Source organism: Plecotus auritus (genome assembly GCF_963455305.1).
Source record: "Plecotus auritus genome assembly, chromosome: 12".
NCBI classification, from domain to species: Eukaryota; Metazoa; Chordata; class Mammalia; order Chiroptera; family Vespertilionidae; genus Plecotus; species Plecotus auritus.
Genome location: NC_137778.1, coordinates 6931915 through 6957929, shown reverse-complemented (window position 1 = coordinate 6957929; position 26015 = coordinate 6931915). Strand labels below are relative to the sequence as shown.

Below are 26015 nucleotides of genomic sequence, written 5' to 3'. Positions count from 1 at the left end.
CGCAGCTCTGACTTCCTGCAGAACCACTTCCGGGTGAGGAGGTGAAACTCATCAAGAAGAGGGGCCACACCTGGCTCCCCTCCACAGGCTGCCGGCCCCCAGGCTGGGCGAGTGTCTCTTCCAAAGGCTCACCCTCCAGCACAACTAGGAGCCTGTGGAGCCCAGAGGCCTTTGAGGGGCCCCTCTGCATCCCCTGGTGTCTGGCTTTTCCCTGAGCCTCTCCCGAAACTACTAGCCATTCTTTTAACCACCCTGAAGCCCTCCCCCATGCATTGGACCAAATGGAAACAATAAAGCTTTTTGCAGAAAAAAAAAAAGTTCTTACTGATTTCAAAGAGAGAAACATTGATGGGATCAGCTGCCTCCTGCATGCCCCCTACTGGGGGATCAGGCTGCAACCTGGGCATGTGCCCTGATCCTGAATAGAACCAGTGACCTCCTGGTGCCTGGGATGACACTCAACCAACTGAGCCACACTGGCCAGTGCCATGAAGGTTTCTTAAGTCTGCTGCCTGGTGAGCCTCAAGGATCGCATCCACTTTTCCCTCCACCCCCAAAGCCAGCACCCAGAACAGGGCCCTGCACACAGTATACTGTAGCCCGTATACAACAGACTGTCCAGTGGTGCTGACACTCAGGGCCCTCAGCCCACCATCTCCTTCCCCCGCCTCCTCAGATTGGGAGTGGCCTGATTTTGAGCTGAAACAAAAAGCAGAGTGGCTCCAAGTATTTGGGCCCCCAGAGACTCCTAGGCCCTTTCCTGTTCTGGACAACCCTTTGTGATTCTTGGGGTGGGTTCAGCAATGAGGAAGGAGACCCTACTCTATTTTCTTCTATATCATTTTACAACATAACTTCTTCCCCTCTAGCTTTCTCCACGGATAATCTGCTCCCAGATTATTTCCCTCCAATCCCTGTCTCCTGCCCTCTCTTTATTTCTTTCTCTATAAGCCAAGTCCTGCTTCAGCACACTTTTCAATACCACAATTTGGGAGACAGGAAAGTATTAAGTATTATAGAATTATCAAAGGGATTTCTTTTTTCATAAAGAAATGCATCTTTATTATTTTCAAGTACATATGTAGTGCCTCAAACTAATGTCTTATAAAAGGTCACCAAGTCAAGGTCTTGCAGATGTTTCTTTAACAAATATATAAGAATTAATGATAATTAGCCCATACACTCACAACTTCTAAATGGCGATTCCTAAAGTGCTTGAAAAGGATTGTTTTAGGTAGTCTAAATATGCCACCCTTAGCAGTATTGTTTATGCTCTTAATTTACTAAACAATTGCCTCGTGTATTAATTGTACAAAGAGAAACTTTTGTCCACAGTCAATAAATTGCAAATAAATCAGGCCCAAATTTATGTGGTTTCCCACTTAGTTTTCTAAGCCCAAGGCAATGACACTGATTTCAAGGTACTTCCAATGAAGTAGAATTCCACTGAAATGACATAACAGTCGTTGGGAGGTGGCTTATGGGCTTGGCTAGAGTTTGCTTTTTATGCTTCCTTCCTTTCTGCCTTAGGCCTTCCGTTTTCCTTAGGTGTCTCTCACTTGCTTTGTTCATCTAGGTCTCTCTGCAGGACATGCCCAGTGCCATCTAAGCCAGCCTTAAAGAATGAGCAGAAACGCTAGGAGGAGGGGTGGGGAAGGGAAGGAACAGTATCTCCCATAGGAACGGGAAACCAACCGTGGGCACAATGGGGACGTGGCACAGTGAACATCAGGTGAAGGGCATTTGCCTGGAACAGCCCCGCTCATTGCGAGGCCAAAGGCAGGTCCCTCGTGCGTTCCCTCTGGTCCAGAGGGCAGACCGTGTTCGTGACCTAAGCTGATTCTGCATGTCCTTTGAAGACAGGAAAGCTCTGGGAACCCTTCCACCCCAATTCCAGCTGTTGGCCAGGGAGCTCCTGGCTTGGCGGTGCCTAGGAATAAGGCAGGTTCATCAGCATGGGCGTGAGGGGTGAGGGGAGAGAGGCCGGGAGGGGCAGGGAATGAACGGGCAGCCACCCCTCTCAGAATAGCGTGGAACTTCCAAGTTCTTAGCATTCAAAGGGCAGGTGTCACCAAGTGCATGTGATTGAGAGCTGGAGCATCGGCGACGTGATGCCTGGGCCGCATGGACCAAACTGACCACCAAGCAAGGTCAGTGGGACTCTGGGTGTGGGATCTCAGAGAAACTCCCGATTGCCTTCAGGTCCTGCCTCTGCTGCTACTCTGATGACACTGAACTTGGTCTGCTGGCAGGCTCTAAAAGATCGGGACACAGAGCTGGCGCCTACCTGGAGATTCCAGATGTCAAATGCACCGATCTCTTTCCTTTCTCCTTGCTGTTTGCCTCTGCCCCCATACCCTGACCTCTCACTGTCTGCGTCTGCCCAGTCTCCTCCAAAGGTTCCTAACTAGCTGGGACTGGGAGCCAGGCCGAATTCCCAACCAGCTTCCCTTTCTGGCCTCGACAAGAGGAACCATTTGTGATTTCTGGGTCAGACGGGGAAGCAGGGGACAGAGTTGGGCAGGAAGCAAAAGAGGGGTGAAGGTGGGATGTGGGATGTGGCTGGTGGGACCTGAGACCGTTTCCTTCCTCCTAGTTAGACATGTTCCTGCCTTTGGAAGTTGGTCTGTTCTAGTGAGAGGTGGGGGCAGCGGGATAGGGAATGGGAGGCTGGAATAACTTTCAGTTTCTCATAAAAATAGACAACATGGTGGAGTGGGGTGGACCAGGATCTGGGGAGAGTATCTAATCTGACTGTTCAGAGTTAGGTCTCTGGGGCAATGACCCCAAGCTTATTTACCCACTCCCCCCCGCATTTAGCCTACTAAATTGCCTCATTCTTTCTCCCCAAATCTTCCCCTAAGACCACCCCTCCCCATCACCATCCCCGCAACTCCTCCAGGGCACCCATCTCTCCCGTCCTGGTTCTTCTTTCCAGTGTGCTCAGTAGTACGTCTCCTTTTCCACCCAGCCTGTTGGAGAGATTTGGGGGTGGGGTTGCACGGTGAGCATAAAAAGAGGAGAGGGGCTGGGGTGGTGGAGGCCAGGTGACTAGAAGCCTGGGGCAGGGGCTGAGGTAAGGGACTGCGGACAGGTGAAAAGGGAGGGGAGAAAACCCAGTAAGCTGGGGCCTTAGATGCTTGGACTTCGCCCAGTAGCGGGAGGGCATAGAGTAGTTGGGGGTAAAAATGCAAATTACTGCAGTGGCTATTCAGGTAACAAATGGGTTCCTAGAGGGGCGGCCACGGAGTGTTGCTGAGCAGAGATGTGGGCAGCTCTTGTAATTTTTTCAGAAGTCAGAAATTTCGATTTTATGTGAGAGCTCCCCAGTTTTAAATATTGGGCAATTAAAAAACCACGCACCTGCGCAAGAGAGGGCAGGCCAGACCCAACATTATCCATGGGCTGTATTTGGCTTATTGGCCATCCATTTCACCCTCCAGTAAGGGATCAAAATGCTTGTTGGGGAAAAACACACTTGGCTGATGCCTGGGAGTCCGGAGGCAGTGGTTCTAGTGTCAGCTGTGCTTTATGCCCCTGAACAAATAACTCATCTCTCTGAATCTGTAAAATGTGGAGGTGGGACAGATGGCCTCCAGGGCCTTTCTAATTCTGACGTTCTGTGACTCCCGGTGGAAGGTGCAAGGCCTCGGAGACCACCTGCATGTTAGGGGGACCAGAATCTGAGAGAAAGAGGGTGCGGAGAACAGAGTCAACAGTCAGGGCTGCGGGACCTGGGACCCCAGCATCTGCAGGCTCGGAGGAAAGGACGGGGCTCTGTAGATGGAATGGAGTTTGGGTGGGGATGCCTGGAGGGGTCAGTGGGGGTTGCATCTTCTGGGGGTTGGGAGAGGTGTGGAGGTGCTTACCACCGGGGTATCGCCTTAGGATGAGCTTCCGGACCTCATCATAGATGAAGATGAGGAGGCTGTAGGGGACGGCACAGAACCACCAGGTGACCCTGCAAGCAGCAGAGGAGTGTTAGGAACCTCAGAGGCTGGTACAGCAAGGAGGACTGGAATGGACCAGAATGTGGATCCTAGAAGGTGCCCTTTTAACTTTTACTTGTTTGTTTGTGAGAGAGGAAGGGGGAGAGGGAGAGAGAGATTTGTGGTTCCACTTATTTATGCATTCATTGGTTGACTCTTGTATGTGTCCTGACCTGGGATCGAACCTGCAACCTTGGCGTATAGGGCCAGCTGAGCACCCAGCCAGGCTAGAAGCTGCCTTTTTAAAGAAATACTCACTTGAGCGGGTACATACGGAGGGCCACACCCATGCCTGGGCAGTAGGATAGAAAGGCAGCCAGCGCTGTCTCTTCCAGGAGCCCAAAAATCAAAATCTTGTTCCTGGAAAGGCAAAGAAAGGGGGTTGTTAAGTAGCATCTGAAGGGAGGGCACGGAGGGAGAGATCAGGGACCCCTGGTGGTGGAGCGGGGGGGAGGCAAGAGGAAATGTGGGGGAAAGGTCATCAGTGCATCTTCCGGTGGCCTCTGCAGGCACCCCAGGCTGTGTGTAACCCGAGCAGGAGTTTCTTTCATTGTTATGCTTAGTGATGTTACCCCTTATTGCTGTCCGTAGCACACATACTAGGGTATTCATTCATTCGATAAATCATTTTCATGTGTTGGGTGATGTGCTCTGTCCTGGAGACGCCGCGTGCAACATGAGCTTCCTCCTGGAGACTTGGGGCCTGCCCTCTGGCAGCTTACAATCTTGTTCTTGCCCCAGGAAAGTGATCTGTGAACGTGCCATCTCCCCAGCAAGATGCCAGGCAAGCTGCTTCAGTTCAGGGCCCCCCTATGTCTTCTGCACCCTCAGGGTCTCCCGCAGCCCCTGGGAGCTGTGGGTTGTAGATATTCAACAAAGAAGGGAACCTTCTCAGAGGGAAGGTTCGTTGGAGAGTCGGTGTTTAACGCAGGTTTACTCTGTCTGAGCCGAAAAGCCAAGTGGGAAGAGGCTCTGAGGGCGTTTCTGGAGCCAGTCAGGTGGCAGCCAGTCCCGAGCTGCCGCTCACTGGCTCTTGGTGGTAAGCAACGCTCCTTGACTTCTCTGAGCCTCGTGTTCCTTCCGTGTAAGATGGAGATGCTACCTTTTATCATAGGGCTGCTGGGAAAGTCATGGAAAGCTCCCGAACATGGAAGGTGCTCAGTCCTATTATTGCCCCTCCTTCCCTCACTGTGTGCACATCCTCTCTTTATGGCTTAAGCCAGTGGTTCCCTCATTAAGGACCCCTTATTTTTCTTCTAGAAAGGCCACAATTTTTAAATTGATTTTTGTCTCGCAAGCTGCATTTGTTAATAATTAGTGGCTGTATTTCCCCATTTAAAATTCATTAGACATCCCAGCTTCCAAACAGAACCACGCTAATGCGACCACTATATTCATACCTAGGCCTCTGCCAAGCGTGGGCCTTCTCACAGGAAGTGCTGGATTTCCATGGAGCTTTGGAACAATGGAAATCGGACCTCTGAGGGCCCAGGGGCGGGGGGGGGGGCCCCCCCGAGGGCTGAGGCTGCCTGTGGCCAGGGGGCCTGTGGGTATAGCACGCCCCAGCACCCAGCCTGGCTTTTGTCTCATTTCCATTTGCCCCTCGGCTGGGCTGGGTTTAGCCAGTGGTCTTCACCTTCCCGCGTCCCCCGCGCACTCACTGCTCGGTAAGTCCCAGCCCAGAGCTGCCGTGTCGTGGACCCCCTGCTCCTGTCCTCTTCGCACTGCACGTTCCCCTTCGTGTTTCGGCGCCCTGGGATCATCTCCCTTCGTGGCTCCTTTATTCATCGCAGACGGCTCACATTTCTCTCCCCAGGATCTGAAATGCTATTGGCTTCACCAGGGTTCCGGCGTCCTTACTACTTCCCTCTTACTGAGAAGTTGTGACAAAGCTCATTTGGGGAACTGCGCTCATCTTTTCCAGCCAAAGAAAATAGAACAGGAGCGATGCCTCCAGCCCTTACCACCCCCCGTGCTGCAGTCAGAGTCGTGACTGGTTCCTCACGGCAGCCAGGCTGGGAAGGTGAGCCGCCCAGGGTAGCGGCCAAGGGCCTGTGTTCAAAGCTGACCTGCATTGACCCTCACCAGCGGGGTGGCCCCAGGCCCGTCATGGCATGTACATCGTGGGAGGTCTCACCCACAAATTGAAAACAACACTTCCCTCATAGAACCATTGTGAGGTTAGACAATGGCTTTGAACCACTCACCTCAGTGACTGGCACATGGGAACTCACACCATATGAAGACATTGAACCTGACTCCGAGCAGCTCAGAAACCCCACGAGGACAACACCATTACCACAGGACAAGTGCTATGAACTAGAGCTACCGTGAGTGTAGGGGGGCACGGGAGACCCTGTATTTAAAGCTGTGCAAAGGGTGGTGTGGGGGTCACTAGAGTTCAGGATGGAGGGAGGAAGGAAAGAAAAAAGAGAAGGAAGGAAAGAAGGAAGGAAAGATGAAAATAAAAAAGGTGGAAGGAGCCCTTAGCAAAGTCCACTTTAGGAACAAAATAAAACTCATCAGAAATAGTCATATCACTCCTCGTCTCCTCGGTTTAAAACGTGACTATGGATATGCAGCCGGGTGACTAAAACCTTTGTCCCCAAGCTGAGAGGGACATCGTGGAGGTCGTGTGCGTGGGCCGGGGTGGGGGAGCCGTGAGCGCCCCGCCGGTGGTGCTGGGGGGGGCGGCGCTCACTTCATGCCCTGCTGGAAGACCGAGTTGCGGCGGGTCTTGCAGATGATGAGGTCGGCCCACTGCACGACCACGATGCTGGCGAAGAAGGCCGTGTGGCAGGTGAACTCCACCACCTTCCGCTGCTCATAGGTCTGGAGGGGGCGGGCAGAGAGGCAGCAGCGTGAGAAGAACCCGCAGGACCGGATGCAGCGCCTGTAGCGCCGTTCGGGGCCACTGTTAGACCCTGGGCACGCAGTCCCCACCGAGCCCCCAGCCCAGTGGGCCACACTGGCCACCTCTGCCAGGCGTTTCGACCCTCCTCTCGTCCACGCGTGTCCACACGCACACAGCCCCGCTCACCCACTCCTGCCCATAGCTGTCCTCCAGGTCGTTGGTGGACCGGTCATCCCAGTCGAGGCGGATCCCCAGCAGCCGTGACGGCAGGAACCCGTTCTCAGCCAGGATCACGAAGTAGGTGAAGAAGCCGCCCAGTGCCTGGATCATCCCTGTGGGTCGTGGGCAAAACGCAGGGCCAGGGTCAGAGGAGGAAGCCGGAGGGGGCCAGCACCGACAGGCCAGAGGTGTCTGTCCCTGACCCTGGGGGAAGCGGTCCCCGTCCTGGACTCCCAAAGCCCGGGCAAGAATTCTCTTGGGTTCCCTCCTGAGCCCAGGGCCCCGCCGCACCGATCTGCCCGTAGGCCATGCTGATGAGCCTCTCGTTCACCAGCTTGTCTGTCTGCGGGTTCCGCGGCTGCCGCTTCATGATGTCACTCTCAGCGGCCTCGTAGGCCAAGGAGATGGCGGGGACCTGTGTGGGGTGGAGAGTGGGGGGACAGAGGGCGTCGGAGGGAGCCTGGGGCTTGCCTTCTCTTCAGCCAGCACGGCCTGGTCAGCTGCCCTTGGCCTTTCTCTTTCCACCTGCTGCCCACGGTGCCCACGTGGTTGCCTGGCCTGTCCCCGCCTCCAGGCCTTGGCCTCACCATGTCAGTGCCCAGGTCGATGCAGAGGATGGTGACGGTGCCCAGCGGCAGGGGGATGTTGACAATGATGAAGAACAGGAAGGGCGTGATCTCAGGGATGTTGCTGGTCAGGGTGTAGGCGATGGATTTCTTCAGGTTGTCAAAGATGAGGCGGCCTGGGGAGATTCCGAGAGCACCAGGGAGCTCAGAGGGACCCTCCCCACCCCTCGCCCTGGAGTGTGGCTGCCTGACTTTCTGGGAGAGGAAGACTGTGTGAGGGAAGCGAAGGGCGCGGCCGATGCCTGGAAGCCTGAGTTGGCTCTGTGGTTGCGTAAAAGGCCTGGGAAGGAGGTGTGCAGGCGGCCACGGTCCTCACCCTCCTCCACGCCCGTGACGATGGAGGCAAAGTTGTCATCCAGCAGGATCATGTCGGCTGCCTGCTTAGAGACGTCGGAGCCCGAGATGCCCATGGCTATGCCGATGTCCGCCTTCTTCAGCGCCGGGGAGTCGTTCACCCCGTCGCCCGTCACCGCCACGATGGCTCCCTGAGAGGGGGGACAGCCACGCTGGAGGGGGCCTGTCCTGCGCTGGCCGCGCCCTGCCGTGGGCCGCCCTGCTCACCTGCCGCTGACAGCCCTCCACGATGATGAGCTTCTGCTGCGGAGACGTGCGCGCAAACACGATCTCCGTGTGGTTCCTGAGGATCTCGTCCAGCTGCTCCGCCGTCATGTCCTTCAGGTCAGAGCCGTGCACCACACACGCCTTGGCCTCTCTGGAGGGCAGGACAGAGGTGCTGTCCCCGCCTCACCCAGACGCCTCTCCCCCGACTGCCTGCTGGGGTTCCGGTCTCTCCCACCCTCCACCCCCCACCCCGGCCCCCAGCTCAGGGAGCTGTTTTCCTCTCTCTCTCTCTCTCTCTCTCTCTCTCTCTCTCTCTCTCTCTCTCTCTCTCTCTTGCCATGCGCGTAATCACAGTCCAGTTTCCTGGGCTTGCGCTCATTCCCGCATACGTATTTCATTGCTATAGCCACCCTGCGGTGTAGACAGCATCTTAATTTTATAGTCGAGAAAATGGAGGCTCAAAAAGGTAAGGGGACATGTCCAAGGTCACACAGATAAACAGTGACACAGCTCGGACACACTCAGGACGGAGGAACCAGAGCAAAGGCCAGTAAAGGTCCCAGAGGTGCTATCCCGATTCCCTAGTGCGACTCCGGCACCTGTGGGAGGAATGGGGTGACCGGGGGCAGGGCGTCCTGCAAAGGCCTCACCTGGGGTTGACTTGACTGACAGGGATGTTGAGCCGGGCTGCAATGTCCTCCACAGTTTCATTGCCCTCTGATATAATGCCCACGCCTTTGGCAATGGCCTTGGCTGTGATTGGGTGGTCCCCGGTCACCATGATCACCTGGCGGGGAGGAGAAAGAAGAACGGGACAGCAGCATTAAGTCTGGACCCCCCACCTTGCCAGCTTATTCCTTTCCCAAAGTCAGGAAAATGCAGATGGTGGGCTCACAGATCCCAGCTAAAACAATGGGAGTGGAAGTGTGTGTGTGTGTGTGTGTGTGTGTGTGTGTGTGTGTGTGTGTGTGTGTTCAGATGGTAGGTCAGGGGAGAGACAATGACAAGTTGTGTTCTGGGGATTAGAGATCGTTAGCTTAAATGGAGGAAAGCTGCCATGACAGAATGACATGTTAATGAGGGTCCCTTGGAAGAGAAACCTCAAAGGTTGTTCAGGAGTTTGGAATTCACGGGCTCTGAGACTGTCGGAGCTAGCAGGACCCTTCACAGCTTCCTCCTGTTACCTATGAGGGAGCAAAGGCTTAGAAAGGGCCAGGATTTGCTCAAGGTCACAGGGAGCCAGAACTAGGATGTGGCTTTCTAAGGGTCCAATATGATTGCTGCAGGGCATCTAACTGGTCAGATCAGAGTAAGGATGACAGGGAGACAGCCCTCCCTCCCCGCTCCCCCTGACACTCCTCCATGATGTGGGGAGAAGGTGAGTCCTGTCCTAACGGTGGTGGTCATTGTATTTCAGAATGGATGGAGCTGGGTGGGGAGGTCGGCATCTGAGAGGCTGGCTAAGAGGCTATTCTAAGCATAAGGCAATCAGAGCTGGACCAGGATATAGCATTTGCATGTGTGGGTTTATGGGGCAGATCACATAGATACTAAGAAGGAGGCCTCTCCAGGCCTCACTGCCTTCTCTTCCACCCCTAACACCCCACTGAAATTGCCCCCAAGACTACATGTGCCTCCCAATTGAAAACCAATAGCAGATCGTCAAACCTCAGAGGGAAGGCAGGGGAGGATGGGAGGGAGGAGGGTAAGAGGTCAACCAAAGATCTTGTGTGCATGCATGTAAGCATGACCAATGGACACAGACAGGAGGGGGGCGAGGGCATGTGCTGGGCAGCAAGAGTGGCCGGGAAGAGGTCAATGGGGGAAAAAGGAGACATATGCAAAACTTTCAACAATAAAGAATTTAAAAGAAAAGAAAGAAAGCCCTAGCTGGTTTGGCTCAGTGAATAGAGCATCAGCCTGCAGACTAAAGGGTCCCAGGTTCGATTCCAGTCAAAAGCACATGCTCAGGTTGCAGGCTCAATCCCTAGTAGGGGTGTGCAGATGGCAGCCGATCAATGATTCTCCCACCCCACTGCTAGCCACCTCACCCTTCTCCATGCCCGCCCGTGACGTTGGAGGCAAAGTTTGATTTGGCTCAACGGATAGAGTGTCGGCCTACGGACTGAAATGTCCAGGGTTTGATTCCGGTCAAGTCCTCATCCTTCTTGACTCCTCTCAGGCATTTGGCATTGCTCACCACCCTTCTTAAAAATGAACCCTCCCATGGCTTCCATGGACCCTTTGTTCCTGGTCCCTCTCCACCCTCTTCATGCACTTTCCCACCCTCCTCAGGGAGGCAGCCAAGGCGAGTAGAAGTGGCTTAGGAGTCAGAAGGCTACCTGGGTGGAAGTGCTGGCTTGCCCCAGCTCTGGGACCTTAGACAAGTGCCTTCACTGAGTCTCAGCACATGGAGAAGATGTGTTCTACCTTTCATGTAGGTCATGAAGAGTATGTGACATTGGTGAATGCCCAACAAATGTTAGCTGGGTCTTATCGCCCTCTCCCCTCGGTCACTGGTTCCTATTCCTGTTCGTGCCCCTAAATGTTGGTGTGGTCTAGGGCTTCATTCTCCTCCTCTTTCTTGACCTGTGCTCTTTTCTGGGCAATGTTAAGCAGTACAATTTGTAATTACCTAGAGTTTAACTGGATCAACTCTCCAGTCCTGGCCCTCTTTCTTCAGCTCTAAACCACATTCCAACTTTCTCTGGAACATCTCTCCCTGGGTGTCTTATGGATTCTTTGAATGTAAGGTCAAATTGAGCTCATTACCTCTACTTCCACCACCACCACGCCTGCTGCTCTACTCCCCGCCTTAGAAACTATCCCTCTTTCATGCAGGCCCTTTGTCTCCTGTATCTCCCTCTCCTCCCATATCCAGTTTAGTCACCAAGTTCTCACAAGGTTCCTTGAATGTAACGACTCCCTTTTGTCTCAGCCCTTGTTCGGGTCACTGTCCCTTGCCTGAACTATTGCAGTCTCTTCTTGCCTGTCTCCCTGACTTCAGTTCTTCTCTAAATCTAGGCCTTCCTCCATCTAGAAGCTAGAAGTGTCCTGTGACACCTGTGGCTCTCTGAGGACCCTAGGATAAAGCCCAAGTCTGGCATTTAAGCAAAGTCCTTCCAACTGGCCCTGGCCCGTCTCAGTCTCGATTCCCAGTGCTCCTCTGCCACCTCTCTCTGCAACCCACGCAAATGCCCGGTACAGTCTAACCACAGAGTACACACTGTTCCCTGCTCTTGACCTGCCTTCCTCTCCCGCACGGCCTTACAAAATACTTGTCAACCTTCAAGGCCCAGATCAAATATCATGCCCTCTATAAAACATTGTCCAATTCCCTGAGGCAGAACTAACTGCTCCCTGCTGTGGCTGCCCACGGAGGGACTTCCCCAGGCCTCTGTGATGGTTCTGATCATGGCGAGAGGCAGACTTAAGGAGCAGGACAGCGGAGAAGCAGGCCATGCTTGATGTAGCCAACCCACTTCTTACGAGCAGATTTATTTGGGGGAAGCTACGCACCCACTCTAAGTCTCAGCTTGTTTATTTTTAAATGGGGAAAGTGAAGCCTACCTCAGAGACAGGGTGGTAGGGGGTCAGAAACCATGCATGGACATGTATATACAGACACGTCCTCTGGTGTGATGGTTGAGAACTAGCAGACTGCCTCGGTTCAAATCCTGGCCCTGCCACTTGTGAACTGTGTGTTCTTGGACACGCTACTTGCACCATGGCCCCTCTGTGTGAAAAGGGGAAAATCTTAGTGTCTACTTATAGGGTTGTGATGAAGAATAAATGAGATGTTACAGGTTTAGTGCCTGATTCATGTAAAGTCTTAGAAAACAATTGGCTGCTTTTGTTATGAGAGTATCTGACCTATAGTCAGTGCTCAGCTACCCTACCTATTGTGATTGTTCTGTGATGAATCAATTGTAAAGGCATTCGTTTCCCCTGAGAGACCATGAACTCTGGCGGTCAGGCTGTATCTTATTCATCTTTGAATCTCCAGTGCCTAGCGCAGCACCTGACCCTCAGGAGACAGGTCGAGCTGAACTTACGTGGTAATAGGAGAGATGCTGAGAAAAAGAGGAGGAAGCAATGGCACCTTACCTGGTGAGTCACTAGGTGAAGGGGGCGTTAAAGTGCTGTATCTGTCTTTTTGTTTGTTTGTTGTTAATCCTCACCAGAGGATATTTTCTCCATTGCTTTTCAGAGAGTGGAAAGGAGGGAGGGAGGTAAGCAGCGGGGTGAGGGGGGGGGAGATAGAGAAACATTGATATGGGAGAGATACATTGACTGGTTGCCTCCCACACGCGCCCTGACTGGGGGCAGGGAGCGAACCTGCAGGCCAGTTACGTGCCCTTGACCGGGAATCAAACTTGTAGACCCTTCGTTGCACAGGCCGACACGCCAACCACTGAACCACACCAGCCGGGGCTAAAGGCTGTATCTTTGTGTGTGTGTTTTGTTTGTTTTTTTTAAAGTGAGATATCTTTGAAACAGGAAAGTAAGCTCCAAGATGGAAGGGATTTATGTTGGTTTGTTTGTTGATCTCCAGCACCTTGAACAGTGCCTGGTACATAGTTGGTAAACGACAAATATTTGTTAAATGCAGCACCAAGGAGGGAGTGGCCATTGAGAAGCAATTACAGCTGGACCAGGAAACATGGGAGAGGGTGCTAAGGGGAATGAGTGCTGGGGCCAGTCTGCAGGGTTCTGGGGGGTCAGCGAGTGGATGCAGACTGGAGCCTGCTAACCCCATCCCAAATGGCTAGGGACAGCAGGCAGTAGTTGGGAGGGGCAGGACACCACATCCCCAAGATAGGGGTGCCCTATCAGCTTGCCATCAGAACAGAATGAGCCATGCCAGGGAGGGAGAGGTTCGATGCGGGAGACTGGGCACTCTGAGCACAAGGAACAAGAAGGGTGAGCTCTCCGAGGCAGGGGCCGACCTTTGCTTGCAGATGGCAGCTGCCCCTCTCAGTCAGGGAGGAAAAGCTCGCCAGGGGCTTGGGTGTCCCCAGGCCAATAGCCCCTGCAGTCTCTTGACCTTCAGAGGGGGGAAGGGGAGGGGGAAGGGGAAGAAGTGAGGCCAGTACCTTGATGCCTGCACTCCGACACTTGCCCACAGCGTCAGGCACAGCAGCCCGGGGAGGGTCGATCATGGACATGAGCCCCACGAAGCAGAGCTTCTCCGTGGGAAAGTTCAGTTCCTCTGTGTCGAACTTGAAGCCACGAGGAAACTTTCCGGAGGGCAGATTCAGTTGACAGAAGCCTGCAGGGGGAAGCGGGGGGTGGGGGGCAGAAGGGAGGATTGAGAGCAGCAAGGTGGCTGCCTGAACACCCCTAAAGCTCCTCATCCTAGGGAAGCCAACTGAGGCGTGGGAATCCCTCTCAGCCCTGCTCCCGGCTTCTGGACCCTCACCCAGCACTCGCTCGCCAAGTCCTCCCAGCTCCATGTAGGCGTTCTGAAAGGCATCTTGCATCTCCTTGTCCAGCGGGATCTCCTTGCCCTGCACCAGGATGGAGGAGCACCGATCCAGGATGCGCTCCGGGGCCCCCTTCATCACCAGCACGTGGCTCTGGGGACTGTCTTCTCGCTCGTGGATGGACAGCTGGAAGGAGGATGGGCAGTGACAGAGGGAGCCATAATTGTCTTATTAGCCCCAGTGCCCAGCACGGGGCCTGGCACAGGGCAGAGGCTGGTAAGAAACCCTCCCTTAATAAAACTACCTCTGACTCATCAACCCTTGTCGGCATAGGGACAGTTTTTGTGTGTGGAGAGATGTTTGAAACAAAAGTCCCAACCCTGTAACCTGAGAGTCACCTTCCTAGGACATGCGTTGACCCAGCAAATGTTTATTAAGATCACTTAAGACAGGCCTGTGCATGGGCTAGATGGCTGTGTTGTCAGCATTCCCCACCACTAAACTGGCCTCGGTGGGGCTTTACCCACACGGGACGCAGCTGAGACTGTGTCGCTGGCATTCCCCAGATGCCTGCAGGTGGAGGGATACGCTAAGGGAATTTCAGAAGTATGTTTCCACTGAGCGTGATGAAAGGGTTGAGAGACTGGGGCCAGAGGATGGGGAGCTCTTGGAAGAAGCGTCAAGAGGGTGGGAGGAAGGAAGGAACGAAGGTTGGGAGCTCAGGGGTGATGGCACCCAGACATGTAGTCACTCGAGGAGCCCTGGGGAATAAGGCAGGGGTGAGAGGACATGACGCCCAGATGCCTCCACTTCTCATGTTGATGACTCCCCCTTGGCTTGGTGCACCCCCTCACTTCTGTCCCTCCCATTCCCCCGTCCCAGTTCCCTGACCAGACCTGGTACTTGTTGGTGGAGTTGAAAGGAATCTCCGCCACCTTGGGGTTCCTGTCCCTCATCTTCCTCACAGAGCCACAGGACAGCTCAATGCACTTGAGCAGTGCTGACTCAGAGGCGTCACCAGCTGTGTCGCGCTAACAGGAGAGAATTCAGTGTTACAGTGGGGCCGGAGAAGGGTGGAGGGCCAAGAGGAGAGGCCACGAAACCTTGGAGGCCACCACAGGGTATGAGGGGAAGCTGGGCATCAGCAAAGGGCACAGGCCATGGAGACGGCCCTGACCCCCTACCTTAGACACAGAGATGTTCTCCTGCCCACCCTTGAAGACGGCACGGTTGCAGAGGCCAGCAATCCGAGACAGGGCCGTCCACGTCGCGGATCGCTTGTCAAATGTGGCCCCTGGGAAAAAATGAGGGAGAACCGGGAGCTTGGTTCCCCTTTAGAGCTCTTATCTCTCTCCACCCACTCCCCCACCCAGTGTCCTGGACATCTGCCAGACCCCTTCACCCCTCTGGGCTGCCCAATCACCAGACTGGTCTTCGGTGGTGTCAGCCTCATGAATCTGGTTGTCAAACCACATATGGGCGACGGTCATACGGTTCTGGGTGAGGGTGCCCGTCTTGTCAGAGCAGATGGTGGAGGTGGAGCCCAGCGTCTCCACCGCCTCCAGGTTCTTCACCAGGCAGTTCTTCCTCGCCATGCGCTTGGCTGTCAGGGTCAGGCACACCTGGGAGAAGGAGAGGAGGATACAAAAAGGACCAAGCCTGAGCCGGCGATGTCTATGACCTTCCCCCAGAGCTCTGGCCCTCATCCCTTGGTCCTGCTCCACAAACATGAGGGGGACCTAGGTGTGAGCAGTTGAACCGAGATCATGGGTGTGTATTTAGGTGAAATGTCCTGTACGGAGTTGAAGACATTTGTCTAGAGCTCCAGAGAGGGCCAGAGCAGAGCTGGGCGAAGGGGTGTGAGAGTCACCCACACAGAATGGGCAGTGGAACTGGGCTCGCTGAAGCGTGTAAGGAGAAGAGCAGAGAGCTGAGGCCTGAGACTCAGTTTTGGGGAGAAGGAGAGGACCCCGCTGAGGACAGAGGAGAGGAGAACCAGGGTAGTGACATGTCACAGTCCTCAGTGAAGGAGAGGATCCCGGCAGGGGGACAGAAGGGTTCCTTTCAGCAGCAGAGCTGAGCATAGGAGCTAAGAAAAGGTCTCTGGGTTGGCCAGGTGGTCACTGGTGACCTTTGAGAGCGCGTTTACAGAAGAGTGTTGGCCAGGACGAGGTCTGGACGACAGGGGCAGATGAGCACACATGGGTGGTGAGAAGAGGTGACGATGACAAGCTGTGGGAGGGAGACTGCCTGCCAAAGTACAGCCCAACCAGAGATTCTTCAGACTCAACCTCTGAGCCGGGTATTAAATGACCTTTTTCAGACTCACACTCGAAGCCAGGTATTAAATGAGAATCTGATATGTGATTTTAAGGGCTGGCAGAGAAAAAATTGCTGAGGAGCCATAAGCCTCTATCACTGTTGAGGAAGAGGGTAACAAGACCCACCCCTGGTGGCACCTCCACCTGGCCACTCACAGTGACGGTGGCCAGCAGCCCCTCAGGCACATTGGCCACGATGATGCCGATGAGGAAGATGACTGCCTCCAGCCAGCTGTAGCCCAGGATGAGGGACAGCACAAAGAAGGAGATGCCCAGAAACACAGCCACCCCTGTGATCAGCTGGATGAAGTGTTCGATCTCCATGGCAATAGGGGTCCGCCCAACCTCCAGGCCTGAGGCCAGAGTGGCTATGCGGCCCATCACCGTCCGGTCACCTGTGGCAATCACGATGCCTCTGGCAGTGCCTGCAACACAGGAAGAGACACCAGGCTGGGTGCCTTGGGTCCCAGGATCTGTGTCCTGTCCTACTTCCTGCGGAAGGAAATCCATCCCAGAGGAAATGGACCAAAGACTCTGCTCCCGGAGCTGCAGCAGATTGTACCTCCCTGGGCTCTCTCCTCGTGCCCACATCGCCAACCCCTGGCTCAGGGCAACCGCAAATTATTCTCTTTTACGCCTGGGCCTGTGGAAAGGCTTGCAAATAAACTCAAAGTTCAAACTGAGGAGATTCAATAAGTGAAACAAAAATGCTGCCTGCAGTACTTCAGTAAAATCAATCTCCTACATATTACCCACAAGTATATTATGAACACGAAGTACGGCACTTATTGTGGATTTTCCATGTAGTATGAAGATTTTTCTTTCTCAACATTAGGCATGAATCCCATAAGAGAAGCTGGGCCATTACTGACCCTCAAGTAGACATTAAAGGGGCCTATAGGGCAGGAGGGATGGGGCAGGGGGAAGAGCATGCATGCTTGGAGTCAGCCAAACCTGAGCCTGAGTCCTTGTTTGAGTTCCTAACTAGGGATTGTTTTAACAATTAAATCAGATTGTGCTGTAATACCTAGACCAGTGCCTAGCACATAGTAGGCACGCATCAAATGTTAGTTCCATTCATTTCCTATACTTTCTTCAAGGCCAATGTTAGAGTAAGCAATGGAAATATTGTACGAGGCATTTTTAACATTTGTGAAAAATGCAGAGCAAACTTCAAAATCTCAGTACATTAAAAAGTTAGGAAACTTAATGTGTGGTGATTTCCGTTATAATTCCGACTTGCTGAAAGAGGAGGAAGCCCAGAAAAACACATCCACTGAAGAGAAATGACAGATATTAAGAGAAAGGTGTGGCGATGGGGAAGGCCTTCTTTGGCTCACTTTCTGAAACCCATGGCATAGCCAGGCGTCTTCCTCCCACCAGCTCTTGCCCTCTCTGCCCTCTCCGAGTCTGCCCGGACTCGTTGGCCTTTCCAGAACCCAGATCAGGGACGGGGCAACCTGGGCAGCCTGAGCGTGACTATTTCTCTTGGTGAAGCACAGTCCTAGATACAGCCTGAGGGGGAGCCCAAGTACCCACTTGGCTTGGAAGCTTTCCTGCCCCTCCCCCAGCCTGGGGCTCTGGTCAAAGCAAGGGCCAGAGATGGAGGCAGCAAGTCCCAAACCCAGGAGAAACAGAAGCCTTCAGTCAAGCCAAAGACACTCAAGAGTCAAGGCTGGCTTGGGACGTGTGTGCATGTGAGTGTGTGATGTGTGTGCATGTGTGTATGATGTGTGAGTGTCAGAGTGTGTAAATGTAAGTGTGTGTGGTAGGGGTGGGGGAACTTGGCCAAGACCTACAGGCTTTGGAATCCACTCAGTGTTACGGTGGACAGAGCAGAGATCTTTCTGTGGGGAGGTAACTTTTCCATGGAGTTGTGCCATCCCAGCCAATACCCTGCTCTCTGGAGGGGATTATTATCTTCAGGGATCCCCATCCCCAAGTCCTCAGGTCCCTCCTCTATAGCAGGGTTTTTTATGAGTAAGTACAGCCACAGCCTCCAATCCTGCTGGGGGTTCAGGATTCAGACTCCTCCCTCCGTGGGTGCTGGGATGAGGGGCCCCCACCCGGCTAGCCTCTCACCTTCCACACAGTTGGTAGAGAAGAAACAGATATTGCGGGTCTCCAGGGGGTTCTCATGGGTAAACTCAGGGGAGCGGGTCTGGGGCTCTGACTCCCCAGTTAGGGATGAGTTGTCCACCTGGGGAGGAAGCAGGGAGGGTGTAGTCATCAGCTTGGCAGACACACTTGTGCACACACAGCTGTCTTCCGACTCCAACTGCACTCCATCTCCATGACACGAGGGACAAAACTGCACTTGTCCTCATCACATATTTATAGTGTTGCTCAGCTATTGTCCCTGCGCTGGGTTGGAATCCTAGCTCTTGAGAAATTCTAATGTGACCTTGGGCTAGTTACTTAACCATCCACTGATCTGTAAAATGGGGAATGTAATCAGAATCTATGCCTTGCACAACTACAGGGGGTGCCATCAGCACTGCAGTCTATGAAAATGGCACTGCCTAGTGTGGCCACATGCAACAGCCCTGCATGATTAGACCATTCTCACAGAGTTGAATTCCATGGCATATGTGAATGTATATAAAACATCTGACAGTGACGGGGACTCAATACAAGGTGGCTGTAAAGTAGATATCAAAGACATACCTAGGCACAGAGCAGTCATCACACACAGATACAAGGAGACAACGCCTAAGCATTATCAGGTGCAGCTGGGAGGTATGGGGTAGGTGTTGGCATTTGGATCTGGCTCTTCCAATCTTCAAACCTCTAACTGGGCCCCTCTCAGCTCTATACAGCCTTCTTCTTAGACCCAGCCAGGTGCTCTGGCATGGCCTCCTCACCTTACAGCCATGAGAAGAGATGATCCGGAGGTCAGCAGGTACACGGTCTCCACCCTTCACCTCCACCAGGTCTCCCACCACCACTTCCTCCGCGTTGATCTGCATCTTCTCACCCTCCCGCACTACGAGGGCTTGCTGTGGGGAGGCCATGGGCATCTCATGAAGTCTCTACCCCTACTTATCTCTCCTGCTGCTTTCCCCCCGCTCCTTCAACCCCGCTAAGGAGGGGGAGAAGCCCTTAGCAGCAAAATTAGTTCCTGGTGTAGAGACCTAGAGGGACTTTTTGTCCAAGCCTCCATCTCAGAACACAGAGTTGAGAAGGGATGAGCTGGGCCTGCCCAGAAACCTTATGTCCCAGCCCAGAGCCCAGCCTGGCCATCTACCTGAGGAACCATGTTCTTGAAGGAATCCATGATCTTGGAGCTCTTGGCCTCTTGGTAGTATGAGAAGCAGCCAGTGACGATGACCACAGCTGCCAGCACCACGCCCAGATATAGCTGGCAAGGAGACAGGGTTTGAGAGACCTGCCCGTCTCTCAACCCTAAAGCGGCAACTGCCACGTGGGACGAGCTACCTTTGTCTGTGACTGGAAGGGAAAATGGTCGAGGAAAGTCCTTCTCTCTTATGTCCCCCTCAGTCTTCCAGTCCCCAACCTCCTAAGGCTGGAAGCTGTGGTGAGAGTCTTAGGGAGTTCCCAGGACTAGGTCTTCTCTAGGGTGTGAAGACTGAGGGATGGCAGACAAGCCCCCTTAAGTGTAAAGGAACAGAGAAGGGCTTTCTCATTCTTGAGTGATTGTGTGTCTGTGTGTTGGGGTGCGTATAGGTATGTATAGAAGCCTCACCCATTTTCAGTCTAAAGAGCACTGTGACGTGAGGGTCTTGTTCCCTGCCCCCCAGCTAGACTGGAGATTCGGGGTTGGAGGACAGAGTCATGGGCTGGTCCAGGGGTCAGGCATTCCAGCTCACATTGTCGTTGGATGGTTCATCTTCCATGGCAGCCTGGATGCCATAGGCCAGGAAGCAGAGGATGGCCCCAATCCACAGAAGGATGGAAAAGCCCCCGAAAAGCTGGCGACAGAACTTGACCCACTCAGGGGTTGTTGGGGGCGGGGTGAGGGCGTTGGGCCCATCCCGAGCCAGAATGTCCTGGGCCCGCTGGTTGGTGAGGCCCTGAGAGAGGCAAAGAGAAGGGTGGGAATTTGCATCCAGAACCAATCTGGTCCCTCAGCACTTCCCACCAGCTCGTTGGCAGGGAGTAATGCCCAGGTGGAGAGGAAATCCCACCTGGCTGGAAGGGCCGGGGGGCCATAGGAGAGGCCACGTGAAGGAGGTGGGGTTTGCAATGGGTGTTAGAGGCCTTGAAGCTGAGGAGGATTTTAATGTGGCCCCTTCTCTGGTCATCATTGGATAGAGAAACATTCGGGGCCACAATAATCTCCTCTGGAGGCAGCCTGGCTGAGGCTCACTGGAAAGTCATCTCAATTGGTTCCTCCCCTCCCCACCCCCATCTCTCTTCCTCCAGATTCCCCACATCACCAAGGAATATTTTTGTTTATTACACCAAGGATTTAGGAAGAGTCCTACATCATTGACGATCAACGTCACTCAGCTTCAGCAATCACCCATCGCTTTCCCCAGAAAGCCTGGCCTGGCCCTGCTCCCCGGGCCCAGGCTGCCTCAGACGCCCCTCTCTGCATCCATTACATCTGAGGCATGATTCCAGAGCGGCACCGCCACGTGGAAATCTAGGCATTCCTCTTTGCTACCAGACTTTGAGATCCTTGAAGGCAGAGGATGCTTTTTACTTATCTTTCTATCTGTCCACTCATTTATTTAATAAATGTGTATGAATGCCAGGCTCTATTATCAGCTCTGTCCAGAGATGGACAAGACCCACAGAGTCCTTGCTTTGCGGAGCTTATGATCTAGGGAGGTGACACGCAATAGATTTTACTGCCCGAGAGTGAAAGTGTGACGAAGGGAAGTAAGGTAAAGCAATGGGGGCATAGAGTTTTCAAAAGGGCAATCATGGAGGGCCTGCAGGAGGAGGCCACACTACCATATTTTTTATGAATAATGTTTTTCTTTTTCAAAGTGATGGGCTTGGCAATCTGACTGTGCTGCTTGCTATGGATGTGACCTTGGGAAGCTGCGCTCCTCATCTGAGTCTCTTTGCTCTAAGAAAGAGGTCCACAGCACCTATTTCTCAAGGATTAGAAAAATGTATGTAAAACGTACATCCATGGCAGGACCCCAACATGCCACTGTCAGAATAGTAATAGGTCACTCCACAATTTCATGTATGTCAGGACCATGAGAGACTGTGCATCACTGAAGCTGCTTGAGGGAGAGAGAGCCCTGACGGGAGGCCTTCGGGGCCTGGGTCCCCCGGGTCCTGGCTTTCGGGTGGGTACACAGGAGAAGGGCTCAAGACTAGGAAGCAGGGCATCTGGGTTCTTGTTCTGATTCTGCCACCAGTTAGCCCCCGGGCCTCGGTTTCCCCATCTGTAAAATGGGTTGGATTACGGGTGGACGGGCCCTTGCCCCTGATGCTGCCGCGTGGTTCTCTCTCCTCTTTGGTGCCCTCCGAGCCCTCCACTCACCTTGGACAGGTCCACTTGGTACTTGCGGCCCAGCTCATCCAAGGACAGCTTGTGGTCATCCTGGGGACCGGAAATGGAACCACTGTGAGGGGGGAGGCTGTGTGTGTGTGTTTAGAATGTGTGTGAGGTCAATGAGAGGCCCAGAGGTGAGGCAAGGAGCATGGGGTGGGGGTGGGGAGGAGGGAGGATGGGGGGCAGAGGGGAGATGGGGGGTGAAGGAAGATGGAGGGCATGAGCTTCTCTGGGTGCAGCAGAGGGTCCCCTTTCCACAGCCCGGCTTGGCGGGCTGTGGGCCTCACCATGGCCACCTCCTTTTTCAGCTCATCCAGCTCCCTCTCCTTCTGCTTCTTCTTGCCGCCTCCATTCTCTGCAGTGGTGGCTGCAGGCGAGGACTCGCGTCCGGCCTGCGAGCGGGAGGAAGGGAGAGCCCCGAGCAGGGTCAGGGAGGACAGAGGCTGAGCCTCTATTCCCACCTGACAGCAGGGAGCCCGGGCCTGGGGGTGGGGGCAGTGGGTTCAAAGCAGTGATGCTCCGGTGGCGGAAACGGGGCGGGGGGGGGGGGGGAGGAGGGCGGTGAGGGTGGAGGGAACCCCGGGCCCTTCGTTTGCAAACTATTGGCAGAGACCCAGGGCTCTATGTTCGAATTTCAGGGAAGACTGAGAGGCTCAGGACTCAGGAGCCCACTCTTAGCTGATGGTAGTTGGACTTCGGAGGAAAAGTCTAAAACTGAACTTCACGTAGCTCTTAGGCAGAGGCATTTTTGGGTTCTCGTGTGAAATCGGAAAAACATTTTACAGGCGCCTCATGAGGCCGCCACTTCCCTTTCCTGTTAGCACCTGAGGTCTCCACCAGGCGGCCGCGGGCTCGCGGGGATCCTGGGGGAGAGGGTGGGAACGTCCCCTCTCCAGGGGGGCCGTGGTGGTTCCCTGCCTCCGTGCGAGGTGTCCGGGACGCGCTTTTCTATGCTGTGGTGTAGTTTGTTTTTTTCTGGAAGGAAGCGGGGGTGCCTGGGTGGGATTTATGGCTAAGGTGTTTGCCTTTTTAGGAAGTATGGTGCATATTTAAAACCACCTTTCCTTTTAGAGAAGTTTTAGGTTCACAGCAAAATTGAGCAGAAAGTACAGAGCGTTTCCCATCTATCCCTGTCCCCACAAGTGTGGTCTCCCCCCGTCCACGTCCCCACCAGAGCGGCACACTTGTTTCCGTCTGTGAGTCTCCCTGAGGGCTCACGCTTGCTGGTGCACATTCTAGAAATGTGTAATGTTCTGGACAAATGTGCAGTGACATGTGTCCACCTCATGGCACCATACAGAGTGGTTTCACTGCCTCAAAAGCCTTTGGTGGCCGGGATCAAGCCGTTGTGTCCATCAGTCAGGACAATGCCAGGAACGCCCAGGTGCCCTGATGGTAGACTGGGAATCCGGGCCCTGGAGAGGGCGGCGTCTGACCAGTGGCATCAGGGTGAGAGAGGTGGGCAGCGAGAGTGGACAGCCTGGTCCGATAGACTTAAAGTTTGCATTATCTCCATGTGAAATGTCAATGAGACTGAAGCTGCCCTGGGGGGAGGGCGGGGCTGCCTCCCTCCCCCAGGTGACTTAGGAGAGTCCATTGGATGAAATGAAATGCTTTGGATTCACAAACTCTGTCCTTGGTGGGAAGGGCTGAGAAATGTTTGAAAGGGAATGGCCGGCCAGGCAGGTCTCCCTGTGGCCCTGGGAGCTTAGTGAGGCCCTTGGAGTTCCAGGGGCAGGAAGGAGGGGGGGGGGGGCGGGTGCGCACAGAGCAGGGTGCCCCTGGGGCGGAGGAGCAGAGCCTGGGGGTTTCTGTACATTCAGATGTAAAATAAAGTCCAAGAAGCTTTGAATCCAATGGATGGTTTTTAAATAATTGCCAGCCCACGAGCATTGGGCATGTCGGGTGGTGGCTGGGCGCGGGCCCACGCAGCACCCCTTCCCTCAGCTCTCTCCCTGTCCTCCTGGCTCAGAGCTTGGGACACCCGGCCCTTCCCCCCCTGCCCTGGCAAGGATCTCAGCCTCTGTTGCCAGGAGCCTGTGGAGATTTGGGGCCAGCGGGCTGCCTAGTCAAGAAAGAGAGAGAGGAAGCAAGGACCCCCCCTCCCCACCTCTCCAGCCTGTTCTTCCCTCCCCCACCCACAAGTCCCAGTCTGGGGCTTGAATGCTCACGGAGAACAGAGAGTTCTTTCTGAGAAAGCCAGAGGCTGGGCCGGAGGGGGAAGCTGGAAGGCGGCCACTGCTCCCCCCACCCCAGCCTCTCGTGGCAGCTGGAGTGGTGGGATCCCTCCCACCACGCTGTCCCTTCCTCCGACTCCCACGTTGCCCTTCACAGCCGTGGGTGATGGGTGACAGGCCTTGCTCTGGAGGGAAGGTGCAGGGCAAAGGGTCAGAGACGAAGTGGACCCCGGTGCGAGGATATGGGCAGGGGTGCTTTTTGTCCTCAGGAGTCTCCTGGCAGTTGAACTCCAAGCTCCAGCCCCAAGTCCCCCCACTTCACCCATCCTCAGTCCAAGCAGAACTGGATCAGCTCCCTGCCTTGCCACTCAGGGTAGCAGGGTAGGGAACATCCCTGCTGGGGTGGGGGTGGGGGCGGGGGGAGCACAGTCCCCAAGCAGCTAGGGTCCCTGAAAAAGTCAAGGTCAAATGGCTTTGCAAGCAGGACCTCTTGTGCTGGGTCCACCCTGTTTTACGGCGAAGCCACGGAGATGCCAAGGTGCAGCTAAGGTCCCAAGGCAGCCTGTCTTCCCACGGTTGTCACCTCGTCCTGCATGCAGCCCCACTGCAGAGACAGCTCCTCACAGACCCTCTCCCCGCACCCCCCACACACAGTGGCACCGATGCCCACGCAGGCTTGGAGGTCTGTACGCTCTCCGATTTGCCGCTGAGACCCAAACACAGGTGCTCATCCATGAATGTGTCTCAACTCCAGCCTGTGGCGAGCAGGCACGTGTGCGCATGTGCGCGCAAACACACACACACACACACACACACACACACACACACACACGTTCTATTTATGGTTCCCACCATAGCTCAGGAACCCTGGTGTCCAAGCTTAGAGTTTTTCCAGCTGCTAAACTCAGTGCAATAACAAGTCCTTGCCTGACCCCTCCAGGGCCCAGAAACTGCCACAGTCCCACAGGCCCCTCTGTCCTCAGCACCCCCACGGCTCCCTGTGCCCTTTCCCTCTGTGCCCGGCATTGCACAAAAGGAAAGCCGGCGCCGAGCGAAGAGATTTCATCTCCAAGTAGCCAAGGCCCGGTGCCTGTCCCCCCCCCCACCCCCGTCATGGCTGTTAACCTTCCCCTTGGCATGCCCAGGGCTGGCAGGGCGGACGGGGCAGGAGACGGGGCAGGCAGCTCTCACCAGCCTCTGGGAAAGTCCTCCAAGCCCATGGCCCAGGCAATGCTGCCAGGAGACGTGGAGGGGTGCTGGCCTGGGGCCTGGGGACATCACCTCCCTCCCCACACCCTCCCCACACCCTCCCCAGCTGTCCTGGAGCTCAGGCGCCTGCAGTGGTGTCCAGAGCTGCCTGGTGACTCAGGAGCAGTTGCCCCTCTTCAGTCTCAAATCGGACCTCCATCCTCTCAGGCTGGGGAGGCGGGAGGACCGACAGTGTCAGATACCCCTTCGCCGGGAGGCCTGGGGATGTGGTGAGAGTGGGGGCTGTGCCAGAAATGGACAGAGATGCGATGGGGAGGCGCTGGAGGGAGAGCTGGAGGGCTGGGGCTAGTCACGGGTGGGGTGCCGAAGAGGCCTGCTCCTGGGCATGCAAGCAGTGGTCTGTGTGTGTGAGCAGTGGTCTGTGTGTGTGAGCAGTGGTCTGTGTGTGTGAGCAGTGGTCTGTGTGTGTGAGCAGTGGTCTGTGTGTGTGAGCAGTGGTCTGTGCGTGTGAGCAGTGGTCTGTGTGTGTGAGCAGTGGGTCTGTGTGTGTGAGCAGTGGGTCTGTGCGTGTGAGCAGTGGTCTGTGCGTGTGAGCAGTGGTCTGTGCGTGTGAGCAGTGGTCTGTGTGTGTGAGCAGTGGTCTGTGTGTGTGAGCAGTGGGTCTGTGTGTGCGAGCAGTGGTCTGTGTGTGTGAGCAGTGGTCTGTGTGTGTGAGCAGTGGTCTGTGTGTGTGAGCAGTGGGTCTGTGCGTGCCTTCGCAGCCAGGCACTGTGAGTCCCAAGTTCAAGCCACCCAGCCGGCCAGCTTCTCTCTGCCCCTCCCTCCACATCCCATCCCGCCTCACTTTCCCTCTAGTCTCAGCCTCCAGAGAGCCCTACTCTCTCCCACGGAGCCACCCCTGCTCTCTGGGAATACTCACCCCACGGCCCATCTTGGGGCAGAGTGGCTGAGGGGTGTAGACTGGAGAGGTTAGCGGGAGACTTCACGGGCCACTCCGCAGTCTGGGGACGGCCAGAGACCCAGCAGCCAGACAGATGACCAGCAACAGGGTAGCTTTAAATAGGTCCCTCTCCCCCTCGCCCCCGCCCTCCCCTCCTCTGGAAAGAAACGTTTGTTGAAACAGGATCCCTGAGGACTCCTCCCCTCCCGCCCCT

The 26015-nt window shown here is 54.9% G+C and overlaps 1 protein-coding gene across 1 annotated transcript; it reads right to left on the bottom strand.

The window, feature by feature from the left end:
• Positions 1 to 1010: 1010 nt before the first annotated feature.
• ATP1A2 (ATPase Na+/K+ transporting subunit alpha 2) lies at positions 1011 to 26015 on the bottom strand. The gene is made up of 23 exons (XM_080648846.1): positions 25781 to 26015; positions 21763 to 21867; positions 21464 to 21523; positions 19827 to 20030; positions 19244 to 19357; positions 18861 to 18995; positions 18079 to 18196; positions 16153 to 16421; positions 15099 to 15297; positions 14860 to 14969; positions 14572 to 14706; positions 13672 to 13861; positions 13346 to 13521; positions 8900 to 9036; positions 8250 to 8400; positions 8005 to 8173; positions 7650 to 7804; positions 7354 to 7477; positions 7030 to 7175; positions 6691 to 6821; positions 4248 to 4349; positions 3870 to 3961; positions 1011 to 2972 (listed from the first exon to the last, which is right to left on the bottom strand). The coding sequence occupies exons 1-23, from the start codon at positions 25790 to 25792 to the stop codon at positions 2944 to 2946; spliced, it is 3063 nt and encodes a 1020-aa protein (XP_080504972.1). The 5' UTR covers positions 25793 to 26015; the 3' UTR covers positions 1011 to 2943.

Excerpts from the sequence above, each read along its gene's own strand:
- ATP1A2 (XM_080648846.1), bottom strand. Across the intron at positions 8,174-8,249 it reads TGGAGGGCTGTCAGCGGCAG|GGAGCCATCGTGGCGGTGAC; the intron begins GTGAGCAGGGCG and ends CCCCCCTCTCAG. Across the intron at positions 3,962-4,247 it reads CTCCGTATGTACCCGCTCAA|GGTCACCTGGTGGTTCTGTG; the intron begins GTGAGTATTTCT and ends TGCTGCTTGCAG.